At 30.8% G+C, this 20,249-nt stretch overlaps 1 protein-coding gene and 3 long non-coding RNA genes across 5 annotated transcripts; 1 reads left to right on the top strand and 3 right to left on the bottom strand.

Moving 5' to 3' along the window:
* Positions 1 to 31: 31 nt before the first annotated feature.
* On the top strand, positions 32 to 20,025 carry LOC107363240 (uncharacterized). 2 transcript variants are annotated; one of them, XM_015930434.3, is made up of 8 exons: positions 32 to 671; positions 14,044 to 14,253; positions 16,236 to 16,301; positions 16,433 to 16,763; positions 16,832 to 17,001; positions 17,094 to 17,233; positions 17,326 to 19,420; positions 19,489 to 20,025. In XM_015930434.3, the coding sequence occupies exons 2-7, from the start codon at positions 14,251 to 14,253 to the stop codon at positions 19,298 to 19,300; spliced, it is 2,685 nt and encodes an 894-aa protein (XP_015785920.2). In that variant the 5' UTR covers positions 32 to 671; positions 14,044 to 14,250; the 3' UTR covers positions 19,301 to 19,420; positions 19,489 to 20,025. The 2 variants fall into 2 exon arrangements, with proteins under 2 accessions (XP_015785920.2, XP_015785921.2); XM_015930435.3 differs by lacking the exon at positions 32 to 671 and adding an exon at positions 13,590 to 13,821.
* Positions 5,028 to 5,503, bottom strand: LOC149093533 (uncharacterized). Its single transcript, XR_016199395.1, has 2 exons — positions 5,366 to 5,503; positions 5,028 to 5,224 (listed from the first exon to the last, which is right to left on the bottom strand). It is a non-coding gene; the product is annotated as an uncharacterized LOC149093533 (long non-coding RNA).
* On the bottom strand, positions 5,505 to 5,824 carry LOC149093532 (uncharacterized). Its single transcript, XR_016199394.1, has 2 exons — positions 5,685 to 5,824; positions 5,505 to 5,565 (listed from the first exon to the last, which is right to left on the bottom strand). It is a non-coding gene; the product is annotated as an uncharacterized LOC149093532 (long non-coding RNA).
* Positions 7,107 to 8,175, bottom strand: LOC107363241 (uncharacterized). The gene is made up of 3 exons (XR_001568836.3): positions 7,977 to 8,175; positions 7,622 to 7,672; positions 7,107 to 7,299 (listed from the first exon to the last, which is right to left on the bottom strand). It is a non-coding gene; the product is annotated as an uncharacterized LOC107363241 (long non-coding RNA).
* Positions 20,026 to 20,249: the final 224 nt, after the last annotated feature.

The following is a 20,249-nucleotide window of genomic DNA, read 5'->3' as shown; positions in this document are numbered from 1 at the left end:
TTTCTTTTTTATTCTCTTTTTATTCTTCTTCTTTTTTTGACTTCTTTGCTTTCTTTAGCTTCTTTCTCTATTTGATTTTAAAGGAGGATTTTTTTGCTTCTTTCCTGAGTGAGCTGAGCTTCAGGTTTGAACAGGTAAGTGGCGAATGTGTTCAGTAGTCTGTAGAGTGTAACAGTAACAACATCAACATCAACAGACAACATTCACCTTACAAGCGTATTATCAACTATAAACAACAAGCAACATCAAGCAATAACCATACAACAACAGGTAAACAGTAAATCAACAATCAAGTTCAACCCTACCTACTTACCTACCTCTTGGTTTGTTCATTTTTTGGTGCCATTGATAAAGCGAAGGTTTTTCTTTATCTCAATGTGCAACATTTTACAATTCATTGTTCCATCTTTCCATTAATGATTAATTTAAGTGACCGGTAAACAATGGATATATCTGTGTTTTTATCATCGTCCAACAATCCTTGTTCATTACTGTTTGGGCCATTATTTATTTAACCATTGCAATTAACTGCTTGGATTTTAATGTGCACTATTTGGTGACATTTTTGACTCATTAGTGTATATTGTGTTTTTACATTGACACATTTGGATATTTCAGTTTGACAATAATTTTTCATCTTTTTTCATCTTTACGACTTCAGTCGTTTTCAGGTAAGATTTTTACATTGAAACATTTATTTATTGCTACCTACAATTGTTGATCATTAAATTACAAGTGGACTTGCACAGTTACTAATTGCTGTCAAAGCTATGAAAGTAATTAATTTCTTGAAATTAAATTGATGTGTCTCTACAAGTGCCTTTATCAGGGTCAATAATGTAAGATCGTGTTAGCCATGAAAAACTTTCTTCCACTGATTGTCTAAAGAAAACTCATAGTCATGGTTCATGGTAAATAATCAACTGATATAATGTTCTTTATTCCATATAATTATCCTGACAGTTTCCATGTTATTTTTGCTTTTAATTCTTGAAATAATCAGAAGAATAAAAAATATCTTCAAAGGTAATTTTCAACAAATACAAGCATAACTTGAAATGAGTGAAAGTTTGTTGTTTTTTAATGCTTTCCAGAATGATCAAAGACTATGATAATCTGTGTCATGAAATGTCCATCAATATTACAAGAAATTACGTCTACAGTTTACGTCAAATTGATAATAAAATCTTCTCAAGATGAGTTATATTGTTTACCTAATGATCTCACTTGTCATGAAATATCTATTTTCTTGACGATTACATGAAATTATAAGACGACGATTCTCTGTAATCTTTGCTAATTGTTATAATTTCATTTTGCTGCTCAAAAGTTAGCTTCAAAATGACTTCAAATTGACCTTTTCATGATTATCTTACATTAGGTTAAGTATTTTCCATTCTCTCGGATTCTGAACAAGCAAAAGTAAATCACAAATTGAATGTAATTGTTGACAATACAATCACCGAGTAAAATGTAAATCATAATATCAACCCAAAAAATTTTAAAATCGTCCAAAGCCTAGCGATAGATTTCTGGTTATTTCTGGTATTCATTGAATTGAATAAATAACATTGGATTGTAAAGATAGCCAATTGTCATGAAACCTTCATGAAGGCGATCATGATTTAGTAAATTATATATCATTCCTTCCGGAATTACAGAAGCTGGTTAAACATTACCAGAAATAATACCCAAATAATGATAGTTATGGTCAATGATAAACAAGGAAAGTAAGGGTTGTTTTCATGTTTTATTGGTATAACTGTTTACCATAGATATTTGATTGTGATCAAGATTCACTTCGTGATTAGTTAAACTCAATGAATTGGTTTAAAACTAACCATTACTATTATTACCATTATTGTGATTCTTGTTGATTCTTGACGGTTCGTGATGAACAATTTAACTCCGGTAAACCCTGTAAAGTAAATCAAGTCAAGGAAAGAGTTAATTTGTAAAGTAAATTGGTCTAAACAATAAAGTTCAGTTGACTGTTGATCGTTTAATAATGGAAGGGCAAAAGTGACCAGAAATATCAGATATATATAGATATCAAAAAGGTCCGCAAAAGGTTATCATTTGGGTTAACCTTTAAAAGGCTATTTACTTGAATATGCGTTTTAACCTTAAACATTAGCTTTCTGCCGTAAATTTCAAGTTTAATGTTTTTTTCAGCAAAAATAACATGTTCTTTACTATTCTGTGATTCAGTAATCCTTTTGGTCATGGTAGGCTTTAGTTAATCGATTAATTTTGTTATTACAATTAACTGGCCATTGGCTACCTACAACAATCAGTAGCTATTTACAAATTCATACATTTTAGAGTCAATTTGTACTCTCCTTTTAACCATTTCAATCAAATCAACAGTCAATCGGATAAATTGTTTTAAATGCTGATAACTTAGTTACATTTCAAACCGTTTTGACCTTTTTAACAAATATCCATTACAGTTTGACCTTTACAGAAATGTACACATTTGAACGTATTTTTTGTTTACTTGTAATTTGAATGTAAAAAAACACTTTAAAGGATTGGCCATTTTATTGGCTCAAAAGATCACAATTATCAATTGTCTTTAGTTAAAGATGATAGCTTTTCATGTTCACCAGATTTTAGGTTATAATTGTTCAATTGTCATTGATTCCTCATGTAATAATGACAAATAGTCCGGAAGCTCTTCATTAAATGTCAACTAATTTTCAAGTTTAAATCAGAGTAATTGGGATAAATCAAAAATCCATTGTTTTCATCATAAGGAACCAGAAAACGCTTCCAAGATACATTTCATTGTCTCATTGGAACCAGCAAAAAAATGTATCAAAATTCAGGTTTCCAGGATCACTCATTGATTGTTTTCATCTATTTCAAGACAATTTGTTAAAAATTACAAAAATCAATTAATAAAGGAACAAGAAAAATGATTGAAAAGTAATTAGTTTTGTTACTCTTCAACAATTGAGTTAATCATGAGCGATATTTTGTCTTGTGTTTAAATTGTTGATATTATTTACAGTTAATTGTAATCATCAGCCATTTTTGATTGGCTTTTAGTTGTAAAATAGTTATTAATTGTTTAAATTGATTTCTTTAATGACTGACCCGAGATTTACTGGAAAGCCATTTAATGTGAACAAACAAACAGGTGATTTAACTGCAATTTAAGGAAAAGGCTGGTTGGGTCAAGTTAACAGTTATCGAGATTGTGTTCATGATTTCCATTTGAATTCACTTTTCTGTTGAACATTTCACGAATCACGAATATCCTTGGAAATCGTTGGTTAATTTATTGTTAATCATAAATGATAATGTTAGGTGTTCCCTAAGCCTTCTCAATTGTTCAATCTAAACCTGACCATTAGTTTGCTACAAAAATCACAATCAAACAAAAAAGCTTACAGAATTGTTAACCTTCAAGTTGATAATCAAATGTATTGGCAACATATCATCAGACAAATCAGGATAATTAAATGTTCCGATTTATCCTTGGTGAGTCTAGGAATTACAGTCTCAACAAGCAATGGTAAAAGATTTACAAAAATCACAATTTTCTGGTTATTTGGGTTATTGAACTATTCAATTGTCGAGATCAGTTTATGATAAAAGGTGAAAAGCAGACAACAAAATGAGCTTTTTCAAGTTAATTAAATCTTTTGTTTAATGTTAAATTGTTGAGATTTGATTTCAATCATTGAGACATTGATATCAGCGCCAATCTAAAGGTGAGGCTTTTATCATTGAATCAACAATTTATTAATAGAAGCTTAATTATTGTAACAATGTTGGTCATCTTTTAGTATATAAATCAGTTGATTATTAATTTAGCCAATTTGTTGGATTTCACTTTGATTCCGAGCTTGATTTATTCATTAAAAGTGATACTTTAATCAACGCCTACGGTTAGTGAATTGATTGCATTCCTTGACTTATAATAGGAAGGTTAAGAAATAGAAATTTAAGTTCCAATGGTTTCTTAATTACCAAATTTGGTTACAATTTATATTATACAATTGAATAATATTTACGTTTCTTAATTTGACCTCAATCTTGGGATTTTTTTCTTTAATTTAAAACCTTTTTCGAGTTGATTTAAGCTTGCAATTTATGACAATTTATTTCCACCCAATTCCTTATTTAAATATGCTGATTGTTGGAGGTTGTCATTTTTTCATTGATTGTAATTTAATGATATTTTGAATATTATTTGTAAGTCGTCCGTAGGTTCAGATGAAGGTTAAGTCAATTTTTGTTTCAATTTTCAAGGGTAAAGTTGATTAATTACAACAATTAATAGCAATCCATCATCTAATAATACATTTATATGCATTATTTGTATTGTGAAAAACTGGTCAACTTGGAGAAATTGAAATTTCCTCTGATTTTTGGTTGAATAATGATTCTAATCACTACTTGACTGATTGACCTGAATTGGGTTTATAAGTAATGATAACATCAGCGAGTTATCGATTGCGATTGAAGATCAATTTCGTGATAAATAGTCAAAACAACAATCTATTGAATAAATTAAACTAATCATTCAATTGAAGTGATAAAGTGTTAACAAATCTTTCATTGTGTTTATTTTGTTATTGAAAACAATCAAATGCGAGTTTACCTCAAACACAATGTGAATTGTATGATGTTTAACTAATCTAAATTGCCAACTATTGGTGTTAACACAACGATACATTGAAATTGCTATTAGAAGTTATTTCAGAGTTGATTCAACTCTGGTATTGAACATTACGAACCAGGAAGATCAACTGAATAAAATCATAACGGTAGCAATGAAAATGTATTTTTAACCACAAAAATACCTGTTGATATGAGCTATAAATTGCATGAAACCCAAAGTATATGATCTTGAATTGATTGTCCTTTGCTAAATCATGTTGATCTTAATGATCAATATTATCATGATTTAGTAAATTATATATCATTCCTTCCGGAATTACAGAAGCTGGTTAAACATTACCAGAAATAATACCCAAATAATGATAGTTATGGTCAATGATAAACAAGGAAAGTAAGGGTTGTTTTCATGTTTTATTGGTATAACTGTTAACCATAGATATTTGATTGTGATCAAGATTCACTTCGTGATTAGTTAAACTCAATGAATTGGTTTAAAACTAACCATTACTATTATTACCATTATTGTGATTCTTGTTGATTCTTGACGGTTCGTGATGAGCAACTCAACTCTTTAGTCTTCATGTAAGCCCTGTAAAGTAAATCAAGGAAAGGAAAGAGTTAATTTGTTAAGGTAATTGGTCTAAACAATAAAGCTTGGTCGACTATTGATCAGATAATAATAGAAAGGCAAAAGTGACCAGTAAATATTAGATGTATATAAATATCAAACCTATCAGTAAAAGGTTATCATTTGAGTTAACCTTTAAAAGGCTATTAATACTCGTTCAACGCGCTCTGTATCCTGATATCGTCTTGTTTTAGCTTCTGGCTTCATGAATCAATTTACCAACCAAACCATGATGAAGTACCAATTTGATTTATTTGCGTCCTTTGTAAGTGAAAGATAATTATCAATTAAACAAGTGGTACCTGGAAAAAGAAATTAAGTCAATTAACAGTTTTGTTCATATAAAAGAGTTAACAAGTGTCACATTTTGTTTTTCAATTCAAAGGATTAAATTGAGTCTCCAATAAATCAAGAAACTGACCTCAACTGTTAAATTGTTGTATCATTGAATTGACATCGAGTAACACATTCATTCAAGTATTGCTCGGATTGTTGAAAGACGACGAAAAAAGACAAGATTTGTAAATGATATTTAAAGACGGTGTAAATGGTAACCGGATTAAATTTCATTGCAGTAAATCAATTTGTCAGGTGCAAATAATTCGATTGGAATCTAAATTCTGCCGGCGAATTGTTGATGTATTTATGAGAAGAGCGTTTTTGGTGTGCTCGCTGTCAAAGAGAGGCCTAATTAATCCATCCTAATCTGGTTAACGAAGGATCTGATAAGGAAAGCTGACCTCAACGGAAAAAGTCGATGTTGAAACATTTTTACCAGTTTTATGGTTGAAAGGGCAGCAACGATGGACGTTTCAAATGTAACAGCTTGCATAAGATCAGTCAACTTGGTTGATTGTTTGGGTTGATTGCGTCTAAGGATGAAAGCAGTCAAGTGAAGGTGATACCAGAGATGAAACCCAAGAATATCATTTTGAATTTGAAAGTGATCATAAATACGGAAATTGGATTATTTTCAGCAAATTAACAGGATCCATATTTACCTGCAATTAAACAGGCAGTAAATGATATTCAAACTGAAAAGCTTTTCTGTCAAGCTAATCATTTAACCAATAATTAACCTTGGAAAACAAAAAAAAATCAATTCCTGAAGTTTATTGGATATAAACTTGCAACTTGGCCATTAGTTGAGAATCACTTGAGTGGTTATAACCGGCAAGGTAACAGTTGGCTCCTTTTTTTGCGTTCAATGTTCAAGATGATGATACCGTTTCTTCAATGGATGGGAATTGTTTAACAATACTGATTTTGTTGGAATGGCATGAGGACTGTTGATGAGCTGCGAGAAAAAAAACAAAGTAGAGAAAGGAGAAGACAGAAAGGTATTTAACGGAAGAGGAAGAAAAAAGGAAAGCATTTGAAAGAGAGAGGAAAATTTTTTATGAGAAAAATTGGAAACATTTTTTCGTGTATTATTGGCCTGTATCGATTGGAGTCAACACTAGTCTAGAAACCATCATCCAACCATAAACATCTTCCTGGACACCTTTTCCATACCTTCCGACCAGTTGTTTTCCCGTCACAGCATTTACCAGAAAGTTGAACACTTTTCTTCATCTTTCATCTTCTATTTTTTTTTCTCTCTTCTTCTCATTCTTTCCCTATTTACTTATTCAGCAATGATTTTTACCGATTTCTTTATCCAACCAATGTTCAGGTTGACTTGTTCAACAACAATCACTTTGCTTTTCACATTAACTTCATCAAACTCTCAATTCATAAGCACCGTTAACGTGATCAACTTTTTGCTTCACATCAATATGAATAACTGTGAGGCTGGCTCAATACAATTGGCCTGCACTTTTCAAGTGAAACTGTGTAATCATCAAGACAGAATGGACTTTATGTATTCCTTGAAAAATTGACCCAAGATTGATACATTAATTTACACGCTTCGCCAAATCTGACAGCTAATCTTTTATGTAGATGAATCGCTGAATTTACACCAAATTTTGTATGAGCCCCATGATACGGTAAACAACAGGTCCAGCCAAAAATGTGTATCTATTGATGTATAGCTGGAAATAAAATTAAAGGAAGGAAAAAAATTATTTCAACATAAAACTATTTGTTCATCAAAATGACCGCTTGGCCTAAATAACTAATTTATTATGATGAAAATTGAGCAGAATCAACATCATCAATGAATAATAAATATAATACATAAATATACATTCAGTTGAAAGAGGATAAAAATTGAAATCTAAAGGAAACTGTGTAGGCTAACTTGGCGCCTTGACTTGGTCAAGCAAGACAAGGTAATTTGCGATCTCGTTGTAGTAAAATTGGCTTCATTTCAATTTAAATAAAATTGGAACAAATTGAAAATTCTTTTCTTACCATCATTTCATTTTCGCTAGCCTTGTTGTCCATCTTCACTGCTATTCCAACCTTTCAGAAAAATAGAAAGAAATATTATCAGTATCAAATTATTGGCGTCTTTTGATTGTAATAGTCTGAGTGTGTTTGTGTGTGTGTGTGGTAACAGAAGAAGTGGCGAGATAATCAAAATACATTTAAATGTAAGATTGCAATAATAACCCTATTTTGATGAGAAATTTAAAAAGAGAGGAACAATAATATGATATAAACATGAAGGAATAATACACTGACAATCATAGTTAATTGTCTGACAATTTAGAAACCTCAAATAGATCTAAATAGGTATGTATGTAACCAGGACTTGTACACTTACATTTGATTAAACGGCGTCAAAAGCCATCACACCAGTGCAAGAAATGACTGCATCTTCATTAAATTTAATGATTGAGTCTGTTGATTTGGTTGCTGTTGTTGACTATTATTATCGAAAATTTGATACTCAATGTGACATCCTTAGGCAAAATGCTTTCAACTGCGAATAAATTATACCCAAAATAACCAGAGAAATATATCTGTAATAGAGGAAACATATTTTTTTGTAAATAAAATGGTTTCTCGTTTCTTTTTTATACACTTTCCTTGTTTACTATTAACATTGATTCGTGACTCTTACCTGCTATCAACTAAATTTATCCTCTGGGAATCATAATTTAGCTTGCAATTAGCCGTGTATTTGACTGGTTGTTAGTTTCACTAGATACTGGATATCACTGCAAAGAAGCTATCGTTTGGTGAAAGTTGCCCGAGACAAAGTCAGTCGAGAAAAGTATGATTATTGGCTAAATCGTCTGATGAAAGTAAATTTTCACAAATTATTCCTTTATTTGATGTTCATCCATTAATACTTCATCTGGAATAGCAAGAAAATGAAAGATCATGAAATAAGAAGAAAATTTGTTTTAAAATGAAAAATAAAATTAATGGGTAAATGGGTTAAAAACAAATAGCCATTGGTTAAGAAAGGGTAGAGTATGGAATGAGAAAAATTAAATTACCGATTGATTGTAGTCCAATGACATTTGACCGTAATAGACCAGTTCAAAATTTAATCACGAATTAAAATTTACAATTAAAATTAAACTGAACAAGAAATAAATTGTAACGACGCTTAAATTTTGTCTTGTCTTGACCTTTATTAATCAACATTTCATTTTAACTGAAATCTCTATGTTGCATAGTAATAACAAAACCTAATAGATGGCAGTCAGAATTGATCCATATTTTTTAATCGACATTTGATTTTTGATTTGGATTCACTTTTGTTCAAATTGTATTGTTGAAGTGATTAACAATTGCACATTTCGAATAACTTATCAACGAAATGTAGCGAAATCCATCTGATTTTTGTGGCTTTATGAGCAAAGCAAAATTAAGAATTGATAATTTCATTGTTTTGTATTTTTTCCTCGATTATTTTGAGGAAATTTTGTGATTTGTTATTCTGATTGTTTCATTAATAAAAGGATTAAGATTGAGGTTAGGACTGCTTTTCCGGTTAACAAGTAAACACAGTGATACATTGTGACAATATATTCACAATTTTTCATCATAAAACTGTTGATTGTTTGTGAAAATTCACAACAACAATCGATCAATTCTCAGTTAACTGACACACACACAGAGTAACAGCAACATGAAATAATGATTCTGAATTGTAATAAACAAGTTTCAAGAAGCCATTTCCGATTCTTGTATGAAAAAAAATATATAATGAAAATTTGTTATAAAAATTGAGGAACTCAATGAATCTTTTGTGGTAAATTTGAATTGTAACATAAATGGAGAGTGAATCAAGTGAAACATTCACCCAATGTTTACCTGGTTTGTGATTATTGTTTGCAAATCTAAAATTGTGTACAAAAAAAATAATCAAAATTATTGTTAAAGGAACCAAAAGTGTTACAATTTGCAATAAAATTGATGAAATATAAAGCAATTTAAACGAGGAAATCGCTTCATATTGATTAAAATGCTTCTCATATTAAAAGCAGCTTTGAAAACACTTGCAAGTTAAATTGAAAATACATTGAATCGCAAATATTATCAAACAGCAATTAATGAATCTCTAGTCAACTCAAAATTAACTTCAGTCAACAACTATAATTTAAAGTTAACCATGAGAAAAGAGCAACAATTCAAATTGACTTGAATCTCTTTTTTTACAATCAACAAAACATCTTCTTAACCAGATTAGTTGATCAGCTTGGTTAACTAGCGATCAAAGAACCAACTATCAGAAAAATCAGGAGAAAGCAAAAAAAAATCAATTCACTTTCAGATAATCATGGGAATGTTCAAGTTAATAGTGAATGTTGAAAAAAAAGATCATCAGTAAATTGTTAATAATAAAATGACAAAAACATGAAAACAGCTGAAACCCATTGAGTTACCAGAAAGTAAAGTAACCAGAATTGGAGATTTGGTTTAAAAGCAAATCCAAAGTAAATTATGGTTGACCATTTACTAGGTTATCAGGCAACTAAACCTGAACCAGTTAATTGTAGAGTTAATTAATTGGGATAGAAATGATTGTACCATGTGAAATGAGCAATTAATGTGAACAATTACCAACAATGAAAATAGCAAATTCATTAAACAGTGTAACCACAGTGAAGCTAAAACTGTGGTAACAAGAACATTGTTTTACCAACAGAATTATCATGTTTTTAATTGCGGAAGCAGATAATTCTCATCATCTCATCATAATCTTAAAGATAAATGTAACAAACCCTTAATCCAACTCATTCCCCTCATCATGATGATGATCATCATCATCCTTCAACTGAACCGTACCAAGCAGTCGCTAGTATATTCATATGTATGTTGATTGTGAAGATAAACGACGATTCAACAATTAATACTTCTAAATACAAATTGTGATTATTTTGTTTCATTACGTGCTGGTTAACTAAACAGTTATCTAATTATTCACACCCTCAATCATGTTACATTAAAAAAGAGTTGAAACAAGGTCTTACAGTGTTTAATTTATGTATAAATAACTGGACTGACCATTTGCTTTCATATAAAAATTATTTTTCCTTTTTCTCATTTTTTAATATCAAAAATTGTTTTTACCTTTTTCTTCCTTCCTTTCACAATTAACTTTTCCCGTTCATAATCATCATCATGATCAACCTCATCACCATCAAGATAATTAAATTGGTTGATTTGTGTGTTTCTCAAACCATGCAAACCAGGTCAATATGATTGGTCACTGAAACACACACAATTCAAACATTTCTCATTGTTGACCACAAAATTTAGATATTGTTTATTAAAATTAATAAAAAAGGAGAAGAAAAAATCTTTTCGTATTCACATCAACGGGATATTTACCAATTGATTAGTCAATGTTTTTAAATTGTTGTTACAATCAAAGTGAAATCTATTTACTAACCACTGGTCATACACTTTGTGTTACAATTGATTGTCAGTCTATTATTAGTTATCGGCCTTAATTAAAAGTTCACGCTCAACAATCAATTCCATTGTTAGCAAAATGTTTTATTGTTAATCAATGATTAAGAGTCTATATTAAGATTTTTAATATCGTCAAATAACTCAATTGTCCAGAATTTGGATTAATCTTTTAACCAACCTTTTGTTTTACAATTCAATTTTTAATTACTAAACCAAACCTAAACTGCAATCAACATTAACCCAAATTATCATCGCCATCATAATAATTATCGCGATTAGACTTGCACTTTTCATTACTCAATGAGATAATCAACTTTCATCCATCGCTCAATACCAAGATTCATCATTTACTTATCATGTTATCATGAATTTTCAACGATCCAACAGTTTAATGGATCAAACCTTGAAAATTTCAATTTATCTTCGATTCTCGAGAAAAAACATTTTCTGGCCTGAAATCAACATCGAAATTAAAATCACATTTAAAATCAATTCTTTGATTACATCCAAGACAATCAGAGTTGCTATGAAATCGACTTTTAAATTTTCGATCCAATTCCAGATTTTAAAGGTTCAATGTTTGGGTTAATTTTGATTTCGTCTGAAAAAGCTTTCGAATTTTTTCGGGACAAAATTTCGAAAATTTGGAAACGAGTTTTCATTAAAAATTGAAAGTTGAATGCTGAAGTTGAAAGGCTTGTGATGAGCAAAAATGGTTTGAATGAGTTTTCCGTTTCTATTAACAATAATATGAAATAATGAATGTATTTACCTTCATCTGAACATTCGTTGTATTACATTTAACCATTTGTGGTCTACATCGCGTAATGGTCAAGCTGTTTAACGAGACGAGAAGAGTTAATAACACGAATAAAAGTGAATCTAAAGGACAATAGGAATCATTATTACCCTGATGATGATCATTGTCTTTCACTTTCATCTTTTATTTCATTTGAAATGAAGGCAAAAAACAGGTTGAAATGGTCATTGAATACGAATCAGTGACTTTCCAGTGAAAACCTTTTTTACTCTCACCTTATGGTCACTTTAACGCGTTATCTGTTTTTTTTGACCACGCAAATTGACATCATTTTTGAGGACATTTAAGGCCACCCTAAGATGATTAAGTTAACTATCTTGTTAATCATGAAAAAGATGCAGACAAAAGTGAATCAAATTTGATGAAAGTAACATCAAGAAAAAAAGGAAGAGTTGATTTAGAAAAGCAATTTCATTGAAATTAACCATTTTAATTGTAATAAAACAGTTAATTACGGAAATTGAAAGTTGCTTTTTTGATTGTCCATTTGACCATTTAACTTGTAAAAACAATGAAATCCATTTTTAACCATTCACTAAGCATTAACCGGTCAAATCAATGGTTAATTATTTGTCATAAACTTAATCATTTACAGGAGAAGTGAAAAAAACTCATCAAATTTGAATGAATGGAGACATTCAACATCTCGATCACTTTTCATTGTTAATTGTTGAGAGAAGACATTAAATTGAAAAGTAATCAAATGACAATTTAAATGGATAACAAAGGCAATTTACTCCAACAGTGAAATTAACTTTCACTGGACAACAATCAAAAAGGTTAACCTTTATGAAAGTCTCTAATCATGTAATTTACTAATCATTGAAATGACACCTTCGTAAACACTGAACCGTTGGTGTTACAATCAAATCACTGTTACTATCAAAAGCAAATTCCGTTCAAAGGTTAATCATTTGATGATCAATTTACCAACAATTAGCTTACGGGTAAACCTTGGGGTTCAACTTTCTTTAAACCATTTTCAATCATTAAATGACGATTTATTGGCCATTAATTCAATCATTACCTAATATGCAAAGCAAATCTTTACCCAACAATTTTCATATCAAACCCATGATTATGTTAATATTGATTCTCATGGTTTTTATCATTCCTTCAAGATGCTCAAGGCATCATTACAATCACGTTTGCTAACTGTAACTTGAACAATTTAAACATAATTACTAGACGAATCAATTTTCCAGGCAAAAAAAGCAATTCCAAATGTTTAGTCAAGATCAATGATTAGATTGACTGTTGATCCAAGGGTCACAATATCAGTGTCAATTTCCCGTTAATTGTTAACATCCAAAATAAATAGACAATAAAAACATCTTACATCAAGATGTAATTGTTGAAGCAAAATTTAGGGCATAAGGTAAAGCCATTACAATATCAAGTTAAATATTAAATGTTAAATGTTAAGTTAATACAAATGTTGTTCACCTTGGCATCAATTAGGTTAACATAGATATCATGAAAACGGAATCAAAGTCCTTCAGTGAAATGGACTCAACTCAATATGAATAAACAATTGATAACCGGTTATGTTTTTGACAAAAAAAGAGGCAAAATGAAATGTTATTTAAGGTGGTGGATCAACTTACCAAGGTAACCTAACCTTGTAAATACACCTTTTATTTAGCTTTCATCTTCATCTTTATCATCATTCATCAGATTCTTAATCCTTCGCCTTATAGCGTTGGTGTTATATCCGAATACCAATCAATGCCTTTCCATTAAAAACTTTCATTCTTCCTTCTCCTCATCATTATCATCCCTCATCTTCATTATCATCATCAATTATCATCATTTGTTCATTTTCATTTCTGCTTCTGTTGTTAATCATTAAATCCCTTTCAGTTTCAAACGGTTTCCATTGATAGCTTTTAAAATGGATTGTAATTTAAACACGGTTTGTGTCGCTCTTTATTATGTATTTTACTTGATTGTCTTGATTTGTGTTTTAATATTTTTAACAATACTTTCATCTTTAATTTACCAAACCTTTCAAAGTGATTAACTATTAATGATTAACTCAGTGTCAACTAATTTCCAAATTAACTGTGTCAAATGATCAACAATTGTCAACCATTTATCTGACATCTTATTGACTGTTTTTTGCTTTCATTTTCAGATGGTCAACCCAACTTTGGATTAACCCATTTTCGTGATCATCTTTACTCTGGTCATTATTTATTCACAATTTGCTCATTAAGTCAACTCGTTTAATCAGCTTCAAACCTCAAACCTTTTAGTCAAAAGTCAACCCAATCTGTCAATGTGTATTCAACTCAATGGATAACTCAACTAACGGTTCAACAAATCATTTGGATAAATCAAGATGGTAAGAATCTAATTTTCTGATTTTCGAAAAAAAATGAAAGTTAATCATGAAGTTTCCAGCACAAATTAAGAGTTGAATTTTCCTCCTTTTAATTGATATTTTTTAACGTGATTATATCAAGCAAACCGGTTCATGTTAACTCTAATTGTTGTCATATTGAATGGTTGTTAAAGGAGAAGACAAATGTGACAATCAACTAACTAGAATCAGTTAAATTGTATTGAACTTTGATTTCAATTAAACTTTCAGTTTTCCCATCGTGAGAAAGTTAAACAAGTTGAATGATCACTGATTTTAATGATGATAGATCAGGAAAAAAAGGAGATGATAAGTCAAGTCAATTATCTTAATTGTTGAAATATAGCCAACAAATTGTAGCTTATTAAAGGCAACAGTTATTAGCAATTAAATATGGATCCAATATCAATCTTTAATATGCAAACATTGAAGGTAAAAAAAACAAGCAAACTGAAAATCATCTCTTCAAGTTAACCTTTGATCACAGTAAATGGTTATTTGATTATTGAACAATTAATTGAAATACGATATTAGCAGTTAAAAAATTTCTCACAAATCAAAGTTCGTTTAAACTGAAGCTTAAAAATGTGATCTTTTTGTTCCTTGTTTACCTTTTTAATTTTAACCATTAACTTGATCATGATTAGAGAGGAATTTGATTTCACTAAATAATCATTGAAATGGTAAAGTAATGGATGAACATTGAAATTTTACAGAATTTTAATTTCTATTGAAATTGTATCATTTTGTGATTTTCAAGTTACAATCAAAACACTCACTCATTTGATAATGAAAATTGATTCATCAAACACTCACTCATGAAAGAATGTTAAAAAAGCCCAAAACCTTCAGTAAATCAATCCTTGATTACTTCAGGTGTAGGTTTCTGTATTAAGTGTAGGAGATTCATCGACCTGAAGGCTTATTATTTGCCTTGTAACTTCACCTTATTTGTCTGTGAAGGTTTCTGTAGCAATTTGTAAATTGTCAATATTTACAGTGATTACAGAGATTCACATCAACGCTTTAATCTATTTTGATTTAGATTTTTAAGAAATCATTTTTAATACAAAATCAATTTCAACCAACACTCCTTGCTCATAATTTGGATTAACTAATAACCATTCTTACTGTAATAATTGATTACCTCATTGATGTTCACATTTTTCATGGTTCAACTCAGATTCATTTTTCAAGCTGTTTTGTGTTCACAATTTACGTTTAATCAATTGGTTAATCAAATGAACGTAACTGTTGTTTAAGAAATGAGGAAATGTTTTGTTCAAGTTTAACTAACCAGTAATTAAGTCAAGTTTTGCCATCGTTGGTTTGATTTGAGATTTCTGGAAATTCTGAGAATGTGAAGATGTAATAATTTAAGAGTTGATTTGTTATTAGCCATTTCTAATTTAAGCTTTGTTATCTAATTGTTGGCTATTTAGTATGAAGATGATTATGTCTGTTTGGGTGTGAAAAGTTGAAATGATGATTAGTAACGGAAATTTGCTTCTCATCTTGATCAACTTGATTCAATGTCTTGATTGCTGTCAATTTTAGCTATTTATGACTTATACCTTTAATTGTAATTGCGTGGGGACAAGATAATGATTAACAAAATAGTGAAAGGTAAAATCTTTTCAAGGTTAATCAAAGTGAAACAAAACCAAATTGATTAACAGTCTTACTTGAATCGGCTTACATTGCCTTTTGTAATTTTCTGGAAATCATTAAGGTTTAATGTTAATTCAGTTACCTTCAGCTTATTAATGTTCAACTGCTTTTTTCAGCTTTTGCTTAATCATAAACACTTGACAGAAAAATCGAAGCTGAATACTTCGAACACGATCTTATCAAATAATAGCGAGCAAGAATTGTTTAATTACACAAATTTAGTTTATTTTCAAGTCTTTTTATTCGGTCAACTTTATTTTCTAATTGTTTTTATATTCTCTTGTTTTTTCTAGAAAATCAAAATGAAATATCTTTTACAATTAGGATTGATAACAATTCTCGGAATTGGAGGGATTTTGGTAAGAATTATTTAATTATTATGTTTTAAATTAGCGCTCTTCAAAAAGGTTAATTTTTCTGATGAAAGGAGGTGCGCTAATCTATTGTCTAGTGTTTGTTACTCACAGTTTACTTTTGATTATTTCAACAGAGCCTTCAAGAACAACAGCGAGAAGTTATAACAACAATTAGCCAACAACATGTTCAAAATAAACTTCCAATTCCTATCGATGGATCAGGAGAAGCAGTTCCGATTCCGATTCATACATCTCATGAGGATGTTATATCGCTACCATTAAGAGCACCACCGCCGTTGTTACCACCATTTCCAACGGAAACCATCTCGATACAAGGTTCAGGTAGCTCAGTTGTCTTAACTGATGATGATCTTGAGAGGCTGGAAAAGGAGCGAACGAGAAATGTTGTCCGTTTGGCGGCGACAGATCAACTTAATTCCGAGATCATCACAAACCGAACTCGAGGTAAGTAGACAGTTAAAGTTGATCAATTTTCAATCTCTAACAACCAATTTACATTCAACTTTCAACAGCTTATCTTTCCTGCGAATCGGGTGAAATGATTGTTAAGATAAACTTCAGTGTTCCTTTTCGAGGAGTTGCTTATGCCAACTATGACCGGTCATCTAATTGTAAATTTTACGGTGATGGAAGCCAATATTACGAAATGAGAATCCCTCTTAAAGGTTGCGGAACCAAACAGGTAAATATCATTTGATCGATCGAATCTTATATTAAATTGAGTTTCACGAAGATTAATTTATCTGTGTTTATTTTTTACGTGCATTATTTAAGGAGGCACCTCGATTGTTTATTAATAACATCATATTTCGCTTCCATCGATCTCTGGAATTAGAAGAAGATGAAATTAAAACCATAATTTGTCGTTACCCACCACCTTTAGCGCCGCCTCCTGCTGATCCTTTACCTCCGATGTAAGTTTCCCTTATTTTACTGATGAGTAACTCTTAATATATAAATCATTTGATGTTCATGTATCAATTAACTTTATTTTTCTCATTGACAGAGTCGAACCTGTTGCTCCTGTTCCTCTATTGGTTCCTAATAAGTTATCAGAAATAGAGCTTCTTTTAATAATCTGTGCCCTTCTCTTTTTGACGCTTCTTCTTCTTGGTGTTGGATGTGGCTATTACTGTCTTAAACGTCGTAATATTAAAATTGTTCGTAAAAAGCGGCACTTGACTCCTGCTCCATCAGAAATAACCAAAGTTTCGTCTATAATTGATACAATCAGAATACCAAGAGTGACTGCTCCGCCAACTGAATCAAGTGAAACAGATTATCCCTCTGAATCACCATCTGATGATGATGGCCGAAGAACTATTGTTTCGGAAACATCAACCCTACGACAAGATCGCTATCGTTTTGAGAACGCTGCTTTTCTCCCGGAACCTTATCCTCTTGATATTGAGCGAGGAGATTCAGTTTCATCTTTCCCTGTTCCAGCTATTTACAGACCAGAGATTATCAAGCGTGATTTGTGTACTACAATCGTAGAAACAGAAAATTTGACTGATGAAGATGAATTTACAACAAGATATCGAGCCGCTCACACGAAACTGTATCAAAAACAGCCAACATACTCAGATGCTCCCTCATTGAGGGGAAGTATTCCCGATGATGATGATTGGTCTCATTCTGAAATAATTGAAAAATCACCAACCAAAGCATATGTTAAACCAAAAGTTTTAACAACTGAAAATCTTGAAGATACATATGTTGACAGGAATGGAAATACAGAAATTATTGAAGACTCAACTCGAAACAAATTATCTGTTGTTCCTGCACCTAAAATATTGGTTAAAAATATTGATGATCTTTATGTGACCAACATTTCAGAGACTGTTACTACTGAAAGCATTTTCAAAGAATCTGGTGGTCGCTCAGTAGATCAAACTAAGGCAGTGAAAGCAGCAACAAAATCAACATTAACAGGTCAACATATTCAAGATAGAAATCGAATGACCAGCCATACCGATGTTCGCTCATCACCAGGTTATCAAGTTGAAAGAACTCGTGAGCTGCTTGATGTTTATCAAGACCAAGAAAGTGAAACATCACGTTTTGATGAATCCAAGCGTCAAGTTAACCGATCTGTAATAAGAGATGATAGAGTTAATGATAGAACCGACGATAGAATGAAATCAAGATTAAGTTCACAGGAAACGACGGCAACAATGTCAACAGGAACTAAATCATTGACTAAACAATATATTGAAGATGAAAATATTTCCAAAATGTCTGACTCCTATCAGCATCGATCATCAACTCTTGGTCGATCTAAAAGCAATGTGATATTGAATATTTTGGAAAATCCTCCGCAGGTTCAGGGGATTGAACAATTATCTTCCAGTGATCGCACTAAATGGAGAACCACAGTTGTAACAGATGAAGTTTTCCGAAGTTTAATTATTGAATCAACTACAGTTGACGAATATGTTCGAATCAGTCGTGATATTAGATATGAGAAATTATTTTCTGCCAATACTTGGGAAACCATTGTTCGCATTTTAACTCACCCCAGTGTGGCAAACTTATCTCTTGGAACTGAAGAGGATTTTAATGCTGAATGGTCTGAAACATTGTACAGAATTAGACCAGAAAGAAAACTTAAAGACCTTACAGGGTCAACTCGTTCAAGTTGGACTGCTGATTATGATTTAAGGTCAATTACAGAAGAAGATGTCAATTTTACTAGACTTCACAAAGAAGCTTCATCTTGGTCTGAATCAGGTCAACAAATTGGTATTCCACCTCCTCCTCCGCCACCACCGCCACCAACAATTGCATCAACAACAACAACGGTGACAACAACCGATGTGCCAATAAAAAGTGTTTCAACATCTAAAAGTTATCAACAGACCAGAAGCTCTGGTGCTGCATTAAGTGGATCGAGAGTTGAAGAAAGATCTTCAAGATCTATGGCTGGTTACTATTCAGCCTCGTCGTCTTCAAATATTAGATCACACCAACAGCGTTAACTAAATTAGTTTCATTTTAAAATTTTGTTTCCAAAATTATCATCATTACAAAATCATCTTTACCACAATGAACATCATCATCATGAATCATCTTAAAGTCTTCAATTTATTTTCATCAAGGTAAGATAATTTTGAATTTAGATGATAGGAATGTTCAACTAATAATGTTTATTCATTTGTCGTTTCAGGAAAAATGTTTATATGCACAAAAAGACCAGAAGCTTCTGGATACCAATATCAAGCAATTGGCAAAACAAATCATTGATGAACTTTGCAGAATAACTTGTTTTTTCACTTTAATTATCCTTATCACCGTGTTGACACCAACTCAAATTAATTTAACATCCTTCCGATGCTTTTTGATTATTTATTCTGACAAAAAAATTTAATCTCACTCATTAAAAATTTTATAGAATTGAAAGTTATCTATTTTAGGACATTAATTTTGATAAATTTATATGAAAACTTAGTTTTTCTTGAAGTAAAAAATTCAAGTTCAAATTAAGTGAATGTTTCTCATTAAGAGATTAATTTTTTTGTCAGAAAAGTTTCAATTTGCTCGAACATTTACCCTTTTCATTCCCTAAACTATTAAATTCAACTCAGTGCTGCCAGTGATCAAACTAAAATTGAGTCTGCTCAATTCTTCATTCCTTTTTGATTATGATCAACCAAAGTTAAATTAACTAATAATTTTTGTAATAAAACAATTATGTTTACCACAAGTCTATTGTCGATAAATGTTGTCTTTTTATTTCATCTAAAAACATTCAGGATATTGATTTACACAAGAACTTATTAAAAATGGTTTAAACAAAAAACTATCACAACAATGATAATTATCTGAGATTCTACAAGTTAGTTATAAGAGTGGAACGAGAAATCGCACTTGAAATTTAAATTACAATCTAACAAGAAAGAGTTAATTTTGACAATAATGGAAAGCAAA

Source organism: Tetranychus urticae, chromosome 3 (assembly GCF_039701765.1).
Source record: "Tetranychus urticae isolate SD_2017Ah chromosome 3, NJAU_TeUrti_SD_1.0, whole genome shotgun sequence".
In the NCBI taxonomy this organism is placed as follows: Eukaryota; Metazoa; Arthropoda; class Arachnida; order Trombidiformes; family Tetranychidae; genus Tetranychus; species Tetranychus urticae.
The sequence above is the reverse complement of the archived record's forward strand: the minus strand, read 5'-3'. Positions and strand labels throughout refer to the sequence as shown.

Excerpts from the sequence above, each read along its gene's own strand:
- LOC107363240 (XM_015930434.3), top strand. Across the intron at positions 16,302-16,432 it reads TCGGAATTGGAGGGATTTTG|AGCCTTCAAGAACAACAGCG; the intron begins GTAAGAATTATT and ends TTATTTCAACAG. Across the intron at positions 16,764-16,831 it reads CATCACAAACCGAACTCGAG|CTTATCTTTCCTGCGAATCG; the intron begins GTAAGTAGACAG and ends AACTTTCAACAG.